This window comes from Triturus cristatus, chromosome 11 (assembly GCF_964204655.1).
Source record: "Triturus cristatus chromosome 11, aTriCri1.1, whole genome shotgun sequence".
Classification (NCBI taxonomy): domain Eukaryota; kingdom Metazoa; phylum Chordata; class Amphibia; order Caudata; family Salamandridae; genus Triturus; species Triturus cristatus.
Genome location: NC_140594.1, coordinates 612311890 through 612331248, shown reverse-complemented (window position 1 = coordinate 612331248; position 19359 = coordinate 612311890). Strand labels below are relative to the sequence as shown.

At 41.9% G+C, this 19359-nt stretch overlaps 1 protein-coding gene across 2 annotated transcripts in view; it reads right to left on the bottom strand.

Annotated features, from left to right (window-relative positions):
* NSD3 (nuclear receptor binding SET domain protein 3) overlaps positions 1-19359 on the bottom strand; it is a 1492250-nt gene that overhangs the window by 423257 nt on the left and 1049634 nt on the right. The window contains exon 15 of one of the 2 annotated variants that reach the window (XM_085633955.1): positions 7768-7917. The exons of the other annotated variant lie outside the window; for it this stretch is intronic. Within the exon in view, the coding sequence (XP_085490081.1) occupies positions 7768-7917 (150 nt within the window). The remainder of the gene's footprint in view (positions 1-7767; positions 7918-19359) is intronic. 2 annotated transcript variants of the gene reach the window in all.

Sequence of the window (19359 nt, the reverse complement as noted above, 5' to 3'; positions counted from 1 at the left end):
GTTTGAGTCAGATGTTATGGAGGTTTTCCAGGAGGGAGGGGGTGTTGGGGTCTTGAAGGTGGTCGAGGTGGAAGCTAAGGTCTCCCAGCAGGGTGTAGTCGGTGGAGGTGATGGCTTGCGGGGTGATGATGTCAGTGATGGAGTTGGAGAAAGGAGCGCGGGGTCCGGGGGCACGTCCGTGTAGGTGCTCAGACGATGGTTAGACTTGTGGGCGATGGTGATGCCTCCTCCGAGGTGGTTGGGGCGGTCCTTCCGGGTGATCTTGTAGCCTTCGGGGATGGTGACCGCGATGTCAGGTCCCGAGGCGTTCATCCAAGTTTTGGTGAAGAAAGCGATGTTGGGGATGGTGCTGTCGAGGAGGTCCCAGATTTCCGTGGCGTGTCTGTGGAGGGAGAGGACGTTGAGGAGGATGCAATGCAGGGATTGGGGTGCGATGGAGTTGTTGCTGGAGGAAGGAGGAGGGTCTTGGATCCGGTGAAGGAAAAGAAGTGTCGGCAGGAGAAGGGTCCATGAGTGTCGATGGGTGAAGAGAACTTGCAGTTGTCGTTCTTGCCGGGTGTTGAGTGCGTTGAGAGCCGAGGAGCTGTAGCGCTGGTGGGTCGGAGGACCAGGGTTTCTGGTGCTGGTAGCGGTAGGGCGCAGACAGTCTTGCCTTTGGCACGCCTTAAGCACACAGAGGGAACAGCAGCTGCTATTAAGTAGGGGTTGGGGAGAGGGCGTATCAGCTGGGAGGCGGGAACACGCGGGAGGGGCTGCAGGGGCAGCAGAGACGAAGAAAAGAAGCGCAAATAAGGGGAAAAGGAAGTAAAGAGGAAAAAGGCAAATAAAAATTGGAGAGAGGAAAATAGAGGGCCAAAAATCTGGGCAGAACACACATGCAGTGGCAGCAATAGAAGGAGCAGGTTGACGTTGAGGATCTGAGCGAGGCACAGGGGCCTCGAACAGTGGACAGCGGTGAGCGCAGGGGTTGGAGGTACTCACGGTGGAGCTGCATGCTGGTTGAGCACTGTCCTGACCAGGTGGCCAGGGGTCTTGCTCACCTTGGCGCGCAGCAGCCGAAATCAAGTAGGGGGCGGGGGGAGGCCAGGTCAGTTGGGAGGAGGGAGTGGGAACACGCAGGAGGGTCCGCGGGGGCAGTAGCGGTGGGTAAAAGAAGCACAAATAAGGAAAAAAGAAAGAAAAGAGGAAATAAAAATTGGAAAAAGGAAAAAGTAAAATAGAGGGGCAAAAATCAGGACAGAACAAACACAGGAAGAGTCAGCAGGCTGACGTTGAGGATCTGAGCGAGGCACAGGGGCCTCTGACAACGGTGGGCACCAGGGGTGGAGGTACTCACGGTGGAGCTGAGCACCGGGAGAGCAATGTCCTGACCATCCTGGATGGCAGCAATAAAAGGAAGCCTCTGCAAAGGAGTCAGTTATGACATTGGAACGTAGACCGTAAACACAACAATGTTAGGAGGGTCGCTATAGCCTGGAGGTGGTTTACAACTGTGGCAAGCCTGCATTCAACAGCAAGGCGTCGAGGTAAGGTAAGCACAACAAGCAGAAGCACAACAAGCAGTAAATGCTTGTGGCCAAACTTAAACCAAAAGTAGCACCTGGGGGCCTGCAAGAGAAGAACACAGAAATAGGCAACTTGGATGTCAAGTACTATCATTCGGTCTCCTGGATCTAAGAGAGATGAAACCGGGGCCAGAGTGAGCATTTTGAATTTGTCCATTCACAGAAAGGAATTGCGGGGTCTAAGATCTAAAAAAGGATGAAGGCCTCCACCCTTTTTGGGCACAAGGAAATAACTGTAGTAACATTCAGTTCCAATTTCTGGGTGCAGGACTTAGTCTATGGCTTCTTTAGCTAAAGAGGTTGAAGTTCCTTCAGCAACATGGAGAAGTGTTTCCCTTAAAAGACACTCTAATGTACGTGGAAGAGGCAGCTAGCCTGCAAGTGGCCTTGTTGCATTTTCTACAGAACACACCTGTCGGTTGGTATGGCCTGCCACCCATGGAGAAAATGACTGATTCTGCCCCCAAGGATGCCCATGTGTTGTGAAGGGCAAACTAAAGCAGTGTGGAGACAGCTACAACAAAGGCATGGGACTGGGAGACTCGCTGTACTTTGCAGGCCTGGATGCTGTTGTCTGGGACCCTAACCCCAAAAGGACGGGGGTGCCTGTTGTTGGGTTGGAGGGCCTTGGTGTTGCTGTAAGCGAAACTCCTGGCAATGTCTCAAAAGGGGCAAAAGTATTGGGGATATTGCCTTGCAGGAATGGAGAGAGCGCGCTGTGGCTCTACTTACTTTAACCCGATTTACTGAGGAATCAGCCTTCTCGCCAAATAGCCGAGACCCTTCAAAAGGTATATCCATAAGTGATGCCTGAACTTTAACGGAGAAGCCTGTGGCTCTCATCCATTCATGGCGCCGGAATACTGTGCTAGTCCCAATGGCTCTGCCTAAACAGACAGTCATTTCCAGGCCGGACCATATGACGTATCTGGCTGCATCCTGACCGTCCTGAGTGATCTACTCCAAGTTGGCTAAATCCCCCCGGCGTGCTGGAAATGTGTCTGCAGCCATGTCCAATGATACATGGGAGTACCTACCCAGCAGACACTGATTGACCGAAGCATAAGGTTAGGTGAAGAGAACACTAATGTCTCAATTCTCTTCACCTCTCTAGCTAGGAGGAATGGGGCGGGGTCCTAGAGAATGAGTTTTGGTTGATCCTGCTAGTGGAAGCCAGAACCACCAGGCTCTCCAAAGTAGGGTGTTGAGGCAAAATAGCAGGGTCACTAGGATGAAGTCTGTGATGCTGTGCTACCTGTCTATTTAAAGGTGTGCAGAAACAAGACATAGCCCAGATGCCGACGAGGGTCAGTCAGGACTTGGTTGAATGGCAGCAAGGAGTCAACAAGGTCTTCCCAGCTGTAAACTAAAGAGAGGACATTGCTTTTTGCCTCAACAGATGGCAATTCTAAGTCCAGGACTTCAGCAGCCTGTCTGATGACCACAGCAAATGAGTAGATCTCTTCTGTGGGGGAAACAGGAGGTAAACCTAGCCCAGTGTCGAGGGAAGTATCCAATGCACTGGTTTCTTTTAGGTCCAAATAGAAATTGCTGTCATATTGTGGGGGAAATTCATCCCGATGTCCATCGTCACCAAAGGCTGGCAGCCTTTGGTCAGAATCCAATCTGAAATAGTTGTTGGAGCACTAGAGAGGGTGGCTCCTAGGCAGAGATGCTGTTTTGTATACACCACAGTGAGCAGGGGTCGGCCACATCGTGACTGTTCTAGGTAGCAACTTCGGTCTCAATGGATTTTTGTTTGGAGTCAGGACTTCTATGTGGCAAGAACCAGCATGGATCACGCTGCCAAGCTATGTTCCCTGTTAGGTGCATGCAACTTACGCTTTAACAGCACCCAACACCTCTGCAGGAGAGTACAGCAGATTACGGCACGGAGAGAAAGACTTCCCCAGCTGCTCTTTTAAAATGAATGCACAGCGTGGAAGGAAGTTTTCTCTCCGCATGAATGCTGCAAAAGGGAAGGAATCCAGCTGAAACGAGAGCCTGCTGGGGTCCCATCAGTATTCTTATGGCGCCCTCTAGGGTGGCAATGTGATGAGGCAGCTCTTTAAGCAAATATGTTAGTAAATTTAACACGTTTACAAGCCCTTTTGCACAAGGTGTTTAGTGCATTAACATATCAACAGGCTGCAGGGAGACAGTTCACTGGTCTATGGGGCCATCAGGCTAGTCGTACAGGCTGTGTTTTTTGGGCTCTTTGTGGCCTGTTGTATAGGGTGGTGGGCTGGTTTTTACTGTTGATTTCCCTGATATTATCACAAGCACTGCCTGCAGTAAACACAAATGCATGGAGTGTTCCATACCTTGTAAAACATAAACAGTATGTCTTTACACATTCAAAAGTGCCCTTAATTTGCAAATGTGAATACTTTTTTTAGCGGTCACATTCGCTGATGGAGACCACTTGCTGCTCATTCCAAACTTGAAGGCATATGCATGGCTACATTAACAAGCATTGGCAAAGCCAAAAGGTTTCGTGTACGCAAGATCTATTGGCTTTGTCAATGTTTTATTAGATATGTAGCACAGACTTAAAGTAAAGAAAAAAAGTGCTATGACGCAGCCAGCGTTAACTGCGTCATAGCGATTTATTTCCTCTTTAAGCCATGTTGCATAGCAGTCCATGCTACTATGTAGTATAGCTAAAAAAACATTGATAAATCCAAATGGCTTTCGGGAATGCGAGTTCTATTTGACTTTGTTTAATGCTTTTGTGGCAGACAGGAGGGTAGAGGGGGCATAACAGGTGGAAACATAAAAAATGGGGGTTATTGGGGGTTGAGAGGTCGCCCCTAAATAAGAAAAAAAATAATAAACAATCTAAAATTATATTGCTGCCAAGACATGGAGTCCACTCCAGATTTGGAGCTGTATCTGAAGCAGGTGAAGGAGGCATACAGTGCGTCAAGAGCGGGCCTGCTGTGGGTAACCTGAATGAAGGCCTTCGCAGATGTGGCCCGAAGGCGTTCCAGGGAGAACCAGTAGGACACCAAAAATTTGCAACATGGTTCCCTTAAATGCCTCAATCTATTGCAACATAACCGAAGGCCCCTGAGATTCAGAATGCAACGGGATCATCTGTGGAATTAGCTCCTCTTCAGGGGATCGGGTAAGAGACCAATGGTCACCTTGATGTCCTCACGACTTCTCAGAAAGAGTAGTTTTAGGAGGTGACATGTTCCCTTGCGAACTGGAAAATAATTTTGTTAGAAAAAGCTCATCAACTGACGAGAAAAATTTGGAAATAGCTCTGGATCCACCTACGGAGGCGCGGAAAGAAAGGAACTGATGTCCACGTGCTTCAGTGGTGCTTATTTATGGTTCCTGCCATCACTTTCAGAGCGGAGCAGTGTCGATGTGGAGCAGCCCGATTTCACCTAACGGCTATAGTCTGACAACTGGGGAAATTCTGTAGGTGAGGAATATGCAGTTGGAAGTATCCATCAGAAGTTTCATTCTGGAAAGCAAGACATCAAAATGTTTCTGTGCGCAAAAAAAGAATAACAGACACGTAGAAAAGCATCTCGGTCCCCTAACAAAAGCACAATAAAATCTGGGTACTGCCTGGTGAGGGGGCAGGATGATGCCTGCCTCACAAAGGAACACTACACTCAGCCAAGTCGCCAACAAAAATTGGTAAAGTTACCGCTTTCTCTAGGAGAAGCTTTTTCAGCCATTCTGCTGTACTGATTTGCAACCAGTTGAGAGGGAAAGGAGTACAGATTACCCAACAGTGGTCAACTGTTAGTAAACGTACCTCACACTACTGACAATGTGCCCGGCAGAATTTCAACTGTTTTATCTGCATTGCTTCAAATTGCTTGCTATTTAGCAAACAAATACATTTGTAGTAGAATATAAACAACAACCTTGACTGACTTTGATTGCCTTGTTTTTAAATAACTAAGTCATTAAAATACTTTTTTCCGTAACATTTTTCTTGACAGAATCCCTTCGGAGTAGGTTCATATAGGCTTATCTGGTCTTCACCGGTTCCACAAAAGCAGAGAGATAAATTAAGCTCATAAATCAGTATCTACAGCCCAGTCTTTTACCCAGTGATCATCACTGCAGAAGCCAGCCAGAGCACTCACTCTTGTGCACACCAAGATCACGATACCAACACAGGACACCAATAACACATTACCCAGTGGCGCTGGAACTGGTGGTGTGGGGGTACTGCAGCACCCCCATAAAATTTGAAATAATTTATTGGGAGAATAAAAAAATAAGGGTGCTTTTTAATGTTTTCTTTTGGCGACATTTGTTGCGTTTTAAGAGACAGACTGTCACGTATCCCCTATGTAATGTTATCAGACAGCACCCCCACCCTAAAAAGTGTTCCAGCACCACTCAATACACGCATAACAAAACTGGCTTTGCAATAGGATTCCCACTAAACTAGAACGCCTTATTTCACAAAAGGGTTATTTATGAATTACGACTGAAAAATACCCTTTAGTGAGAAGGAAGATTCTCTGATCAAACAAAACACGGTGCACAAAGAAATACAGTGCATGAAAATAATTCTGCAACGGTTTTCATTTGCACGTTTAGGATGTCTTTTTTTTTTTTTTAAACTGACGTGCATGCCTTCAAATGATACCCAAACCAAAAAAAAATACCTCCTTCCAGGACCTGGCTGGTGAAAGCACAGTATTCCATTATAAGGAAGTAATAAACTCTCAGTTATTGAGAAGGCTTCGAACTCCAAAATATCAGGTGATATTATAATGTTCTTTTTATAGAATGACTACATGAGTGGGAAGTATTTGCGACCATTGATCAGAAAATCTTGATTACTTGAGATGCACAAACATAACTGACATATCAGACAATGCCTAAGAATCCTTTAATAAGTAGTAGTAAATATCCGCTGTCTACATTTCCTCTTTTGAAAACCTGAAGGGTGCTTGTTGTTCTTTTCGATGGCAAACTGTCACTTGCTGATCAGTAGCTTTAAATCGATGCTTGCACAAGCCTTTTTAATTACACAACTGAAGTGGTCTCATCTTAGAGGAAATACAGAGAGCAACACTCACAAAAAAACAATTCGCTTTACAAAATGGAAAACAAGCCTAAAATGTTATTTCATTGCATGTATGGCAAGTTATTAGTTGTGCATTAAGCGACGTACATGTTGCTCAATGAGAGGGCTTAAAACAATTTAAATAAACTCACTAGGGGAGTCGTAATAGTTACAACATATATTTAGATTTTGGATAGAAAAGAGAAACATATCAATTAAGTTTAGAAAGGAGCACTAACTTCTCTAGATAATTTTGAAGTTCTCTTCAAGCCACCTTATTGAAGGGTATTTTCAAAGTTATCAACCGCATCAAGCTAACAAAAACATGTTCACGCTGTTGAAATATTAACATAATGTCTTGTGACCGCTACTAACTACTGTTCCAACTGAAGGTCATGCCAATTTGTAAACAAAATAATTTACAGATTATTTTTTTTCGGTCACATTAAGGAAACTGACCGACTTCACAAAGAGTTGCCTTAAGTACTAGTATTTCTTTAGCGAAATGTACTCCTGGAAAAATATTTCTAAAAGTCCATCATCATTAAGCCACCTGCTATCCAATCAGCCTTAGCAAATTAGGAGACCTCACCTCAACGCAATTATATAATCTTTGTGCATAGTATTGTGGAAAATCAGCATGATAAGTACCATTCACCATTTCAACTTTGAAACAAAATGTTTTTTTAGACCGGCTGGATTAACATATCGATTGAGAGTAATTACTTTTTCCCTTTTTTGTCTCTGGATAAAGTCCTAGCCTGTATTTTCGAGTATTTATCGATACATTCTTAACTCGAACAAAAAAACGTAAAAAATGTTTTCAAACTGAAAACCAGAATCACAAAATCAGAGCTTTAGATAGCAAATAATTCACCCACATCTGTGGCTGGGAATGTTCCTCCATTTGGCAGACATAAAAGCTACTAGGCTGGTGGAGAAAGTCCGACACAAGAATTGTTTTAAGCCCACTGAGAATTAAGCTGACAATATAAATAAAAGAAAACATTGACCACGAATAATGCAGCAATACTAAAAGCAACAGATGGTACAGAAAAAGCTCACATTTTAAACACGTTTTTCAAAAGAAGCAGCAAAGAAAAGAAAGAAAAGGCAAACAAACAAAAGAGAAAGACAAACTAATTTGGTTACCTTTCTCACATTTCTTTTTGGAAGCTGACGAAGAAGAAGGAATCATAGGTAATTTCATCAACTCAGCACGATTTGATTCATTCAGAAGGTAGTGGGACTTATAGGTATATGTAATGAACAAATTGTCTGAATGGTCCTGCACTATTAAGCCTATATGAAACAAACAGAAACAGATGAGTTGCTATGAAGCTACCCATGATTCCACAAGGAAAAATAAAATAAAAAATAAACTGAACCAACAGCTACAATATATACAAGTTCTTTCACAAAAGGTTTTAAAAGATGATCAATGAAAAGTTAACATGAGGAAGAAACAAAAAGTAGGAAAATGGAGCAAAACAAAGAGGAGATCTACTAAAATCAAATGTTAGGCCGCGTGGAATGGTAATCACAAAAGCAAGAAATGAACTACTGCAGAAAAGGAAGCACAATAAAATCATAAATCTACAACACCCTTAAATTGCGCAGAGTTGTGATTTGCTTTACTTTGCATATTTTAAGGAAAACGAACGGTGCCAGAAAAAGGCTACATTTCTCCCACAGATGCAATACCGCCAATTGAGAGATGAACAAGTCAATTCACTATGGGGAGCCATTATCACAGAACTGTACATCAAAAGACCTTCGTAGTCCAGCAAAAATGAATGTGGTGAAAATATTACTGTGTTTAAAAGCAAAGATGACATAGAAAGGTTAGGTCGTAGTAGAGGGTCTGGACGCCACAAGGGAAGGAGGCTGTAGTGGGGTGAAGCAGGGGGAGGGGATGCTGCCCAGTGTTTCCTTGAGTTAAGACATCAGGAGTCTCTGCAAACTGAAAAGGCGAGACTGCCTTTCCATCCAGAATTTTCAATTAATTTCCCACACACATTCTCTGCATACTGTAGCCTTGAATGGTTGCTGCTCTTCGATTTCACCAAGTTGAGATTTGAGCCAATACCAAAATTCCAATATTTATTTATATGAATCTTGGTATCCTCAAATGCATAGCAGACATCTGTCCTGGAGCGAAAATTGTAAGAAAGATCCAGGAGATGCAGCTAAATTACCAACGTAATTGATGTTTCTTAGTGCAATGATAAAACTTTATAAATGCAGGCACAAAAGAGCTGAAAGAAAAGGCTAACCGCCTTCCAGTCTAATAGTCCATACACCCAAGCATACCTCTGTAATCTAGTGGTCATTTTCGATTATAAATAAAGTAGTAATGGATAGACCCTTGTCTTTGGTAAGCGCATACATCTTGCCAGACCTTACTACTGATCAACAGCCTACCATGCTTTTAGCTAGCTCACCTGGCTCCATTTAAAACTAAATGTCTTGAATAGATTTCTCTTACTACAAAATCAGGCAGGGTAAACAAGAAAATATGTCAAACTTAAAAGATCAGCGCTGGTTCATTGTGGCATTTCACCCTAAGCTTGGTATACTTTATCATAGGCCACACATTTGCAAGTTCACTCTTATTTAAAAAAGTAGCTATGCCCTTTTAAACAGTTTTTATACATTTTATGTGCCTAAATCCACAAAGGTAGACAGTTTCAGTTTCACCAAAAATGAAAAACACCTCGACCATCTCAAATTGCAGACGGGTAACTGCAACGTGACTTTGTTCTGTACCCTGTCCTTTTGTGTAAGGTGTAAAATCAATCTCCACTATCTCCTAGACTGCGTAAAGGTAATAGAGTAATGTCCCGATTTTAATCCTTAACTCTCCTATGGCATCCATCATTTTGGATTTATCAGTCAAAGAATTTGCTGCATGCGTCTCTACAGTTACAGAGTAGTCATACAACTACCAAGAAACCCCAATCGATGCTTTATTTTCTTAGGATTGTGATTACTGAAAGGGTCGCCTAAATATACAGAATTTGATCTTAATAACATGCGCAAACCGTAAGAAAAAAAAGATACCGATATCAGGTGGCATATGCAAACAGCCTACCCACAAATCGAACAGCCCCAAATATAAGGCAATTTTATAAATTGGCAGATTTTTCTAATGATATATAGGCTTCAACATGTTCAAAAAGAGCATTAGGAAAAAGTTACTCACCTGTAATTACAGTTCTGCAGTTTTGGAAGCTTTCATACGGGTGGCTGTATTTAGGCAGGTTTCCAGGTGACAATATGCATATTAGGAACGACACACAACATAGAAGTGGAGGGCAAGCCATAAAGAAACTATGTATTGTAACCCAGTGGAGAAAGGCTGTGTGTGAGCCCGAAGTCCATTGGGGAACGCAGAACTTAGGGGAGTGATACATCAACATATATTTCTTTGTAACGTACTTTTTTTTTGAAGAGTTTTATATTGCGCGAACTTGACCCGAATCCATTCAGGTATCAGAACGCTTTACATAGCACCAGTTACGTTACATTAGGACACACATTCATTCTTTGTGAGGCACGGGAGATTAAGTGATTTGCCCAGAATCACAGGATGTTCAACGTCATTACTGAGGTCGAGCGCCCTAGCCGTTAGCCAACCCCTCTCCCCGGGATGAGAGAAAGAATGTATCAAAGTATTTTTTTTTTTTATAAGATTACACAACATAAATAAAGAAAACCTCTTAGACATGTGCCTATTCTACTGATTCATGTTTTTTCTGACAAATGAAAGAGAAGGAGTTATAAAAGTCGAAATGTATTCAAGGATACCATACAACGCTGTGCACAAGGAAACAATCACCAGTACAAGCCAAGTCCTTGAGTAACTTGAAGGACAGGTTCCCTCAGAATAAACAATCAGGAAAATAAAGATGCAGGCAAACAACTAAATAGCCTTTCACAGTGGCAAGCCTTAAATCTTGATGAGCTAGGGAACACACAGAATGCTGAACATTAGATAAGTGAGTGCCAATGGGGTTTAAAGATAGTCTTTGTCATCTAACCAAGATAAGTGCTGCAGTCCAACAAGGAATGCATTATCATTTTTAGGTCTCGCCTGACCCAGCGCATGCGCTGGTCTGGCAAGACTTATTGAGAGGGCTCCAAAAAGTGCTACCAGGCCAGCCTGGAGCTACAGTGCATGTGCACGGGCGCCGCGCTTTACCGCGATTACTATCACTTTCGCGGCCGCACGGCCGCTCGCGATCACTTTCGCGGCCGCACGGGCGCTTTACATAGCCAATACGTCTCGCTTTTGGGACCTTATAAGTATTTAGTTATGCAACTGTTGCATGGCTAAACACTTATAATGTCCCAAATGCGAGACCTATTGGCTATGCCAATGCTTGTTTTCTTTGGTCTTTCTAGCCCAGATGCAAGTGGATTATTAGGGCAAACCCCCTTTTTGAAAAGAAGTTGTATTGCACTTGTTTAAGTGTGAGGGTCCATATAGACAGATTGTTTGAAGAAATTAACACAGTCGACGAATTGATATAGATTAGTACACCACTGAAGTTGTGGGAACATATGTTTAATGACCAGAAATCACCCCCACACACCCTTTCTTCTTGAATTGAGATAAATTAAATTCAGGAAATGTCCGAACATCAAATAGTAAGTTACACAGAGGAAGAAATTGAGAAATTGCGTCAGATTCCATCCTTGTTAAGCGGAGATCAACCCGCACCTAAAGTAATCAATATAGATAAAGTTGAAAAGCTTAAACAATTAAAAAAGAAGAACACCAGAGCCCAACTACATGCACAAGTGCTAATTGTACATCTTAAAAATAACACCATACCGGCTGGATTACAAGTGAAAAATATTCCAGTTATTTTTTGTCTTCGATAAACTTCATCTTAATAAATTCAGTGGAGTAGGCACTAAGTGCTCCAGAGACTGGATAGCATTATCCATAGAAACTGCATTAAGGGTGAATGAAGTTGAATTGAAAGAAATAAGGGAACTAGAGGAGGAAATATTAGGAGACGTTAGTATTACAGATGCTAAAGCATTGTTAGAGACAGTAGAAAAAACCATTGCTGAGTTTAAAGTGAATACTACCAATTTAAAAACTACTAAAGTAGCCAGAGACAGACATCAAGAACTTTAATATCGAGCAGGTTTATCCTTTACTCCAAGAAGATTTTTTCCTGAACAATAACCCGAGCTCCCTTAATCTTCAATTTAGAGTCCGCTCCCGCAAAAGATTTATTACATTCTCAGATACTTCTTCTGATTCTGACTCAGGCCCGTATATTAGTCATCAACCATACTTCCAGCACCCAAGAGCCCAACAGTCTTTTTTAGGACAAGGCAGAAACAGGGGGAAGAGGAGAAAGAACGGTATGGAGAGGACAGAATCAGAATCCCAATCAATATCCAACACAAGATTCTGGAATTTTCAGAACAAGGAGACGAGCATACAGGCTTTAAGAAACAACTGCCCTCCCAATACCATTATGGAATGTATACCTGTATATAATTTATCTAGATATACTCCTACTAAGACTGAAATGAATCTTTTATCTAAAGGATTGTCATTCGTCCCTACCACTCTTCTGAATCCGGTAGATACCAAAACCGAGGTTTTGGAATTTCTACGAAAGATAAGATTAAAAAACATTTTTCTCAGAAAGAAATACCGAAGAGACAACTATCATTAGTGGACTTAAAAAGGAGTCCAATTTTTGCCCTAAAACCTCCATGATGCCATCAGAAATACTACATTTTGAAGACCAGGTATTGCGAGAAATAGATCTTCTGAATGCAAAAAAGATCTTTTACAATAACAACTGTCCAAAAGATGAATTGTTAGCACTTAAAAGTCTCTCTACAAATCAGGCGTTAGTCATCAAGCCAGCAGACAAAGGGGGTGGTATCGTTCTCTGGGATAAAGAGAAATATGAACAAGAAGTCATGAGACAACTATCAAATACCAACCACTATCGACCATTAGACACCGATCTGACAGAGATTGAGAACCCAGATATTACATTTAACTTCGGAAGCCTTGGATGAAGGGTGGATCTGCAAGAATGAATTTAATTTTCTTAATGCAGACCAATACAAAACACCTAATATATATGTACTGCCCAAAGTACATAAGAATTTAGATAATCCCTCAGGAAAGCCGAATATTTTGGCTTGTGGTTCATTACTTGAACCTATAGCTAAATATATCGATACCTTCTTGATTGATTTTGTTAAAGAAACAGATTCATATGTACGTGACACCATGGATTTTATTAACAAAATTGAGGATCTTCCCTTTGACCATGAGAAACAGATATTGGTATGCTTTGACATTGAGTCATTGTATACCAATATACCATTGGATGAAGCATTAATCGTACTAAGGAATACCCTCAATCAAAGAGAACGACCACATGAGGTACCTACTGACTTCATAGTTACTTTAGCTACTCTTTGCTTGAGGAATGACTTCTTTGCATTTAAGGATTCCCTGTTCTTACAAGTAAAAGGCGTAGCTATGGGGTGTAGCTTCACCCCAGAAATAGCTAATTTCGTTATGCATGAATTTGAGAAATATTGGATATATAGCGACACCAATCCTTATAAAAATTGTATTCAAAATTGGTGTCGCAATATAGATGACATCTTTATGATATGGCATGGCACTGACGACACACTTACCCTTTTCCATAACTGGTTGAATACGAGATCAGCTGATCTTAAATTTACTGTGGCAAGTAATAAAAAGAAAATAAATGTTCTAGACATTTGGGTACAAAATAGTGGCGGCAAGTTGGAAGCAAATCTATATACCAAGCCAACTGACAGAAACACGTTGTTACACTTTTCAAGTAGCCATCCCCGTAGTCTTAAAGAAAGTTTGCCATATGGGCAATTTTTAAGAATAAGACGAAATTGTACCAACAAAAGTGACTATTTCTCAAATGCAGAAGTACTTAAAAACAAATTGATAAATAGAGGGTATCCTCGTAAAATGGGTTAAAATCGCGTTAAAAAGAGCCTGGTACACACCAAGACAGGAGCTTCTCACACCTAAAGAAAGAACTGAAAGCACGCCCCTCACATGTGTATTAACATATAATCCCAAAGCTAACAAAATCAAAAAGATCATTTTAAATAACAGGAGAGTGGTGAGCCACCTAAGATTACCTAAACTATTGTTTGATTTTCGTAAAGGCAGGAACCTTAAACAACAACTTGTGAGGACTGCACAACCCTCGGACAAGAAAAAAAATTTGAGAGGAATGTTGGGCCTTCCGCCTGTGGTAGGACACTTTAGGTGCCAACAGTGTGCTGCATGTGCACTGACTAAAGACTCTAAAGAAGTGATGATTAACGGACAACGACACATCCAGAAAACATTTACTAATTGCAATACTAGAAATGTTATTTACTGTGTATCTTGCCCATGTAATATGTACTACATCGGTCAAACTACTCAACCGATAAAGAATCGAATCCTACAACACAAATCTAGAATAAAATGTAAAAAAACTGGAGCCCCTTTAGTAGAGCATTTTTTGAGCCACGGCCATAATTAACTCAACTTCAGTTGGACAGTCTTGCTTGCGTTGCAAAACAACGTACATGATAACATACAGATGAGACTTAATAGATTAGAGGCGAGACTGATTGAGAAATATCATACAGCAACTACGGGCCTTAACGATAGAGATGAAATCTGGGCCTTGATACAATGAAGATTCACTTTGCTTGTACTGAATCCTTAGAGAGAAATACAGTATTATACTGCACAAAAGCTTATGAGTTGTGTAATTTAGTCTCTTGTGTTAAGCTTAGCTGACAAAATACACAGACCATGAAATATAATCACCCTGACCTTGAAAATGGTATTACATGATTTGATTCAATGACAGTTGTTTTTGTCGCAATTGCATTTTAGACATGTATTCTTCCCTTAGTCATTAATAATAGTTACGGTATAATGCTCCTTTGCATAATTATGGAATTATACCGATATTCTAAAAATATATATTGTGAGGGACAACAGAGAGCAGTCACTATATCGGGTGAAGTGATATCGATATTATTCACATGTATCCTTTTTCTTTGGTGATGGTTTGATCTAATTGTAAGAGAACACTTGATCTGGTGAGTCGTTTGATTTTGGTATCCTATTGATTTAATCCCCAACAATTGTAAATAATAATGCCCGTTAAAAGAGTGATATTTCCTTTCCTCTTTCTCTATCTACGGATATTGTAAATTGAAATGTAAATTGATACTTGTATAGCGCACTACTCACCCGCAAGGGTCTCAAGGCGCTTGTACGAATACCGCTGTGGAACCCATCCTGGCTTTCCCTGTGAGGCGTCCACTCCTGGGCACCCCCAAGGTGGAGGCCAGGCATCCTTAGCGTTGTGGGGGCCGTTGTGGAGATTATGCAAGCTATTGCCCAGAGTTGCAGAGTGGGACTCCATGATTGGAATAGGCACCGAGGCGAGAATTATCAGGTCCGTGGAATTTTTTGAGCCCAAGACCCGCCGAGGCGGGGAATTGAACCCTGGTCCCGGGCTAGACCTCTGCATCAGGGTCTGCCGCTCTAATCATTGAGCCACACTTCTCCACTTCTCTAGAGTGCCCCGAGTACATTACGCATAACAGAGCGTCGAGTAGTCCTTTTTTAATGTTACCATTCATGTAAGGTATTTTCCCTTAACGCTGCGAGCATTCTAGTGTTTCCAGTTATGCAGTAATACTACTTCTAAAAGAATGCCGAGTAGTCCGTTTTTAGTTTCGACCTTCTACGCGAGGTATTTCACGTAGCGTTCAGCAATCCTAGAAGCCAGGACTGCACGTTAGGAAGCATTTCTCCAGAGGTAAGCGGTCACCAGTAATAAGTGTGAGCCTCTTTCTGTAGTAAAGAGATAAGGATTTATTTAGCCACAGAACACGAACATTCGGATTTCCCTCCATTTCTTGTAGATTGTTCGCCCACGAGTATGTACCAGGGGGAAGCACCCCGACTTAGCAGTAACGCGTGAATGAAGAGTTAAGATAACTGCGTGTACGTGCTGCCGTCTATCATGAAAGTTAGTATTTGGAACTTTTAATTGATTGAAAATAGAGTTAGTATGTACACCATTTCGCTAGATTCAGCCCTGAAGGAATATATGTATTACTCCACAGAGACGCTGAGTAAATACTCAGTAGCGAACAGCTCGGTTCTGCCCGGAGACCTCCGCCTACACTTCGAAGTAGGCAGTAGTGCAAGGTACATTCGCAAAGGGTTTCCACTGTATGGACTTTTGATAGAGTCATTATCTTTTTCTCGGCACATCTATATAGTTGGGCTTAGACGGGCTTAGACCTTTCCTTTTGCACTTACATTTGACTTTCACTTGAGTAGCATAGAATTGGAAGGGACGTTTTATAAATCTACGTTTTGTAGCAATTTATTCTTGATGGGTTCACACCTTTGGTTTTTCCCTTTCCTTTCGGCTCTACTGTTGCCCACAGTGTGATTTCAGTAATATTAGTATTGGGGAGAATGTGTTGTGGTTGATTTCTACGTATTTATTGAAATGTAAATATTGTAAAAAACACACACATATATATATATATATATATATATATATATAAAAACACGCACTTACTTGTGTCTTAGGTCCTCTTTGGCCCCCAGTCCCGATGAGGCCCCAATTAGATGGGCTGAAACGCGTCGACTCGCTAAAGAAAGACGCCCTTCTTAAAATTGAATTTATTTACAAAGGATATATCGCAAACTCCAGGAAATAGTAGGGTTTAATGATAAATACCTTAAGAGTTGCTGACTTAAGGGCGATCTGAATTTGTGTGGACTGCGAATCGTAATTTTGGTGCTTTTAATCTTTTTTCGCAGCACATCCAAAACCAGGGCTAAAAGGATCCTGTCTTTTGTGTTTGTTTACAGACATAGTGTTGTATTACTTATATGCAAGTTTTTTGTATGCATATAATTTGTTGTATGTACACACTTCTCTATGTCGTGTTTAACACTATGTAAATAGATAGTAATTTTCTAATAATGTTTATATAGATACAAAGATTCATATAAATATAAAAAAAAATGGATGTTGAATGATATTCATTGAACCCACTACTAAATGTGAGTGTACTTTTTTGAATTAATAGAATTGGTTTTTCAGAGAATAACTTCTCGTTGGATTATTTTGGGGTTCTATTACCTTTACAAATAAGTATTGTTTTATTGATTCCACTGCATTATCATTTTTTTCTTTGGCAGTCCAACAAGGAGGCATCTATATGGTGGCCTGTGAAGGATAAACAAAGGGACGTTTGACCTGGGGGTTGGAGGAACACATCCATTATTGGAGGTCTGGGAGGACAGAGTGGAAAATCACCAAATGAGCAGAGATACACCCTTGATGTTGGAGCCACTGCCTCCTGTGGCACCACTGAATGGACCTCATACACCTCTTGTGGCATGGAAGCAACAGGATACACAAGTTATCAAGTCCAAGAAGCCTAGAACCATGATCGGATTTGATCCCTATAACATCTGAATCACATTTTGAATATTCACAAATATCTTAGGCAGAGGAAAAGTCTTCATGCAGGTTGTGTCCAGAATAGCTCCACTGAAGCCCAATCTTGGAGGTGGTGGTGATGGGAATTCTTTTGGGTGATGGAGAAGCCATGGAAACAAAGTAAGATCTGGGTGAGCTTCAGATGTTTCAAGTTCATTGCAGAGGGACATCACCTTCACCAGCCAATGGTCTAATGATGGAAAATATGGACCCCTGTCCTCTTGAGGGAGGCCACCAGAACAGCCAGTACTTTAGTTATTTGTGGGATGATCATAGGATGAAAAAGAAGTACCACAAACAGTGCTGCAATCCAAACTTTATGCAAAGTATTTTGCCTGTGAGCCAGTAGAATTCGAAGGTGAAAATAGGTGCCCTGGTGATTGTTTTGGGCCAGCAGGAACTGACTGGGAGAAAGTATCTTGAATTAATTCAAACAAAGAATTTGAAGGTCTAGAATAGGCCTTAGCCCCTCATCCCTCACAAGGGGCACTAGAAAAAGGAATAAAATCCTTTACCCTTTCCTCCAACAGCAACACTTTTGTGGCATCTTTTGTGAAATTTCTACCTCAAGATCGATGAATGCCCCTCTGTACATTTCCTTGCATAAGGTCCACGGTTCAGAGGAGTGGCGAGAACAGGAATGGTATGCTAGCGCAGACAAGGAGAACGAAGAGTTCTGTCTTAAGACTTTCAATTGGTTAGAAATAAAATACCTTCCCCCAACTGTAAGCTTGTGGTGAAAGGGGGACAAATCAAAGAGGTTTTAAGCACCAGAAGCAGATGAAGATGGGAGCAAAGTGAAGCAGGAAACTCTTGCAATAGATTCTGCATGTCAACAGGTGGTACCACAGGCCTCATCACAACTCTGCCCTGCGTCTGGACATGATGACACGGATACCCATATAAAACCCACCAGAGCACGCTGACATCAGTTTATTAATTGATCTTTCCATGCTCACAGTCGCAGAGAGTGACTGACAGATAGGGAAATAATGACAGTGTACAAATCTAAGTGGGAACTTGAAAAACACTCCAAAGTCTTCATCAAAGAAGGTGGAATAAGGCGGGTAGTGAGTAATCTGCTGTTAGTATCCACCATAAAGATGGTAGTTAGATGATTCTACATGCACAAGTAATTGCAATGAGAAACACTGTTTTGAGTTAGGAGCTTCAAGCTACAACTATGCAGAGGCTCAAATGAGCACATTTCAGTAAAGTGGGGACTAAATGTAGGTCCAATTGCAGCATAATGAATGGGGCAGATGAAAACAAGTGAAAGCTGCTTAAGCTGAAATTCCCTGGGGAGATAAAAAGAGAAAAATTCGAAAAGGAAAGTACACATGGTCAACATGAGTAATTGCTGTGGTGTGGCCCCGATGTGAAGTCTATATTTTGTGCACCCAAAAGTAGGGAAGTAAAAAAGAAGGGACAAAATATTAACGTTCCATTAAGTACTCATAACCATTTGTATGTCTCATACACAGCAACTGTCTAGTGAGAGAGGTCAGAGTCATGTGGTGGATGTAGGTAGTATAGAACAAACAAGTATCCCTTACGGAGCGCGATGGCTCCACGGAAACTACTGTAGGACCAGTAGTACGCCGCGTGATAACACAACCTCTGGTTAGGGGTGTGAAGGGAAAGAAACCCTTTTCTTTAAATAACCCTCACCCACGCTAGCAGTTGCAGGCTTCGTCATCTGGTTCACCCTGACTCCTTTTGCTTTCTCGCCCTAAGTGCGCCAGGTATGCTCAGACGTGAGTCCTGGGCTCACTGTGCCACTGGAATCAAGCTATCCTGGCTGAAGAGGGGTGAAACCCCGAAACCGGTCCTAGGATGCTTGTTTCCGGTCCAGGGAGGACCTGGCTTGGTAGTTCGGGCTGGACTGTTCCCATGAGACACAGGGTCAAGACTGATTTGCATATAGCCAGGTCTAAACTGAGGTGGCATGGTGAGCAAAAGAATGATGGATTTAACCCAGATCTCTTGACTGGGGGTCAATGTTTTGATTTGTTCTGAATTCCGTCCATCAATTGTGTGTCTTTTGCTCACCCTGACTCCTAAACAGTATTCCAGGGAGCACTTATGAAGATAAGGTGTAAGGGGGTGTAACTTTAAAGATAAAATTCCTCACCCTTTCCTAAAGTATCCTCTATTA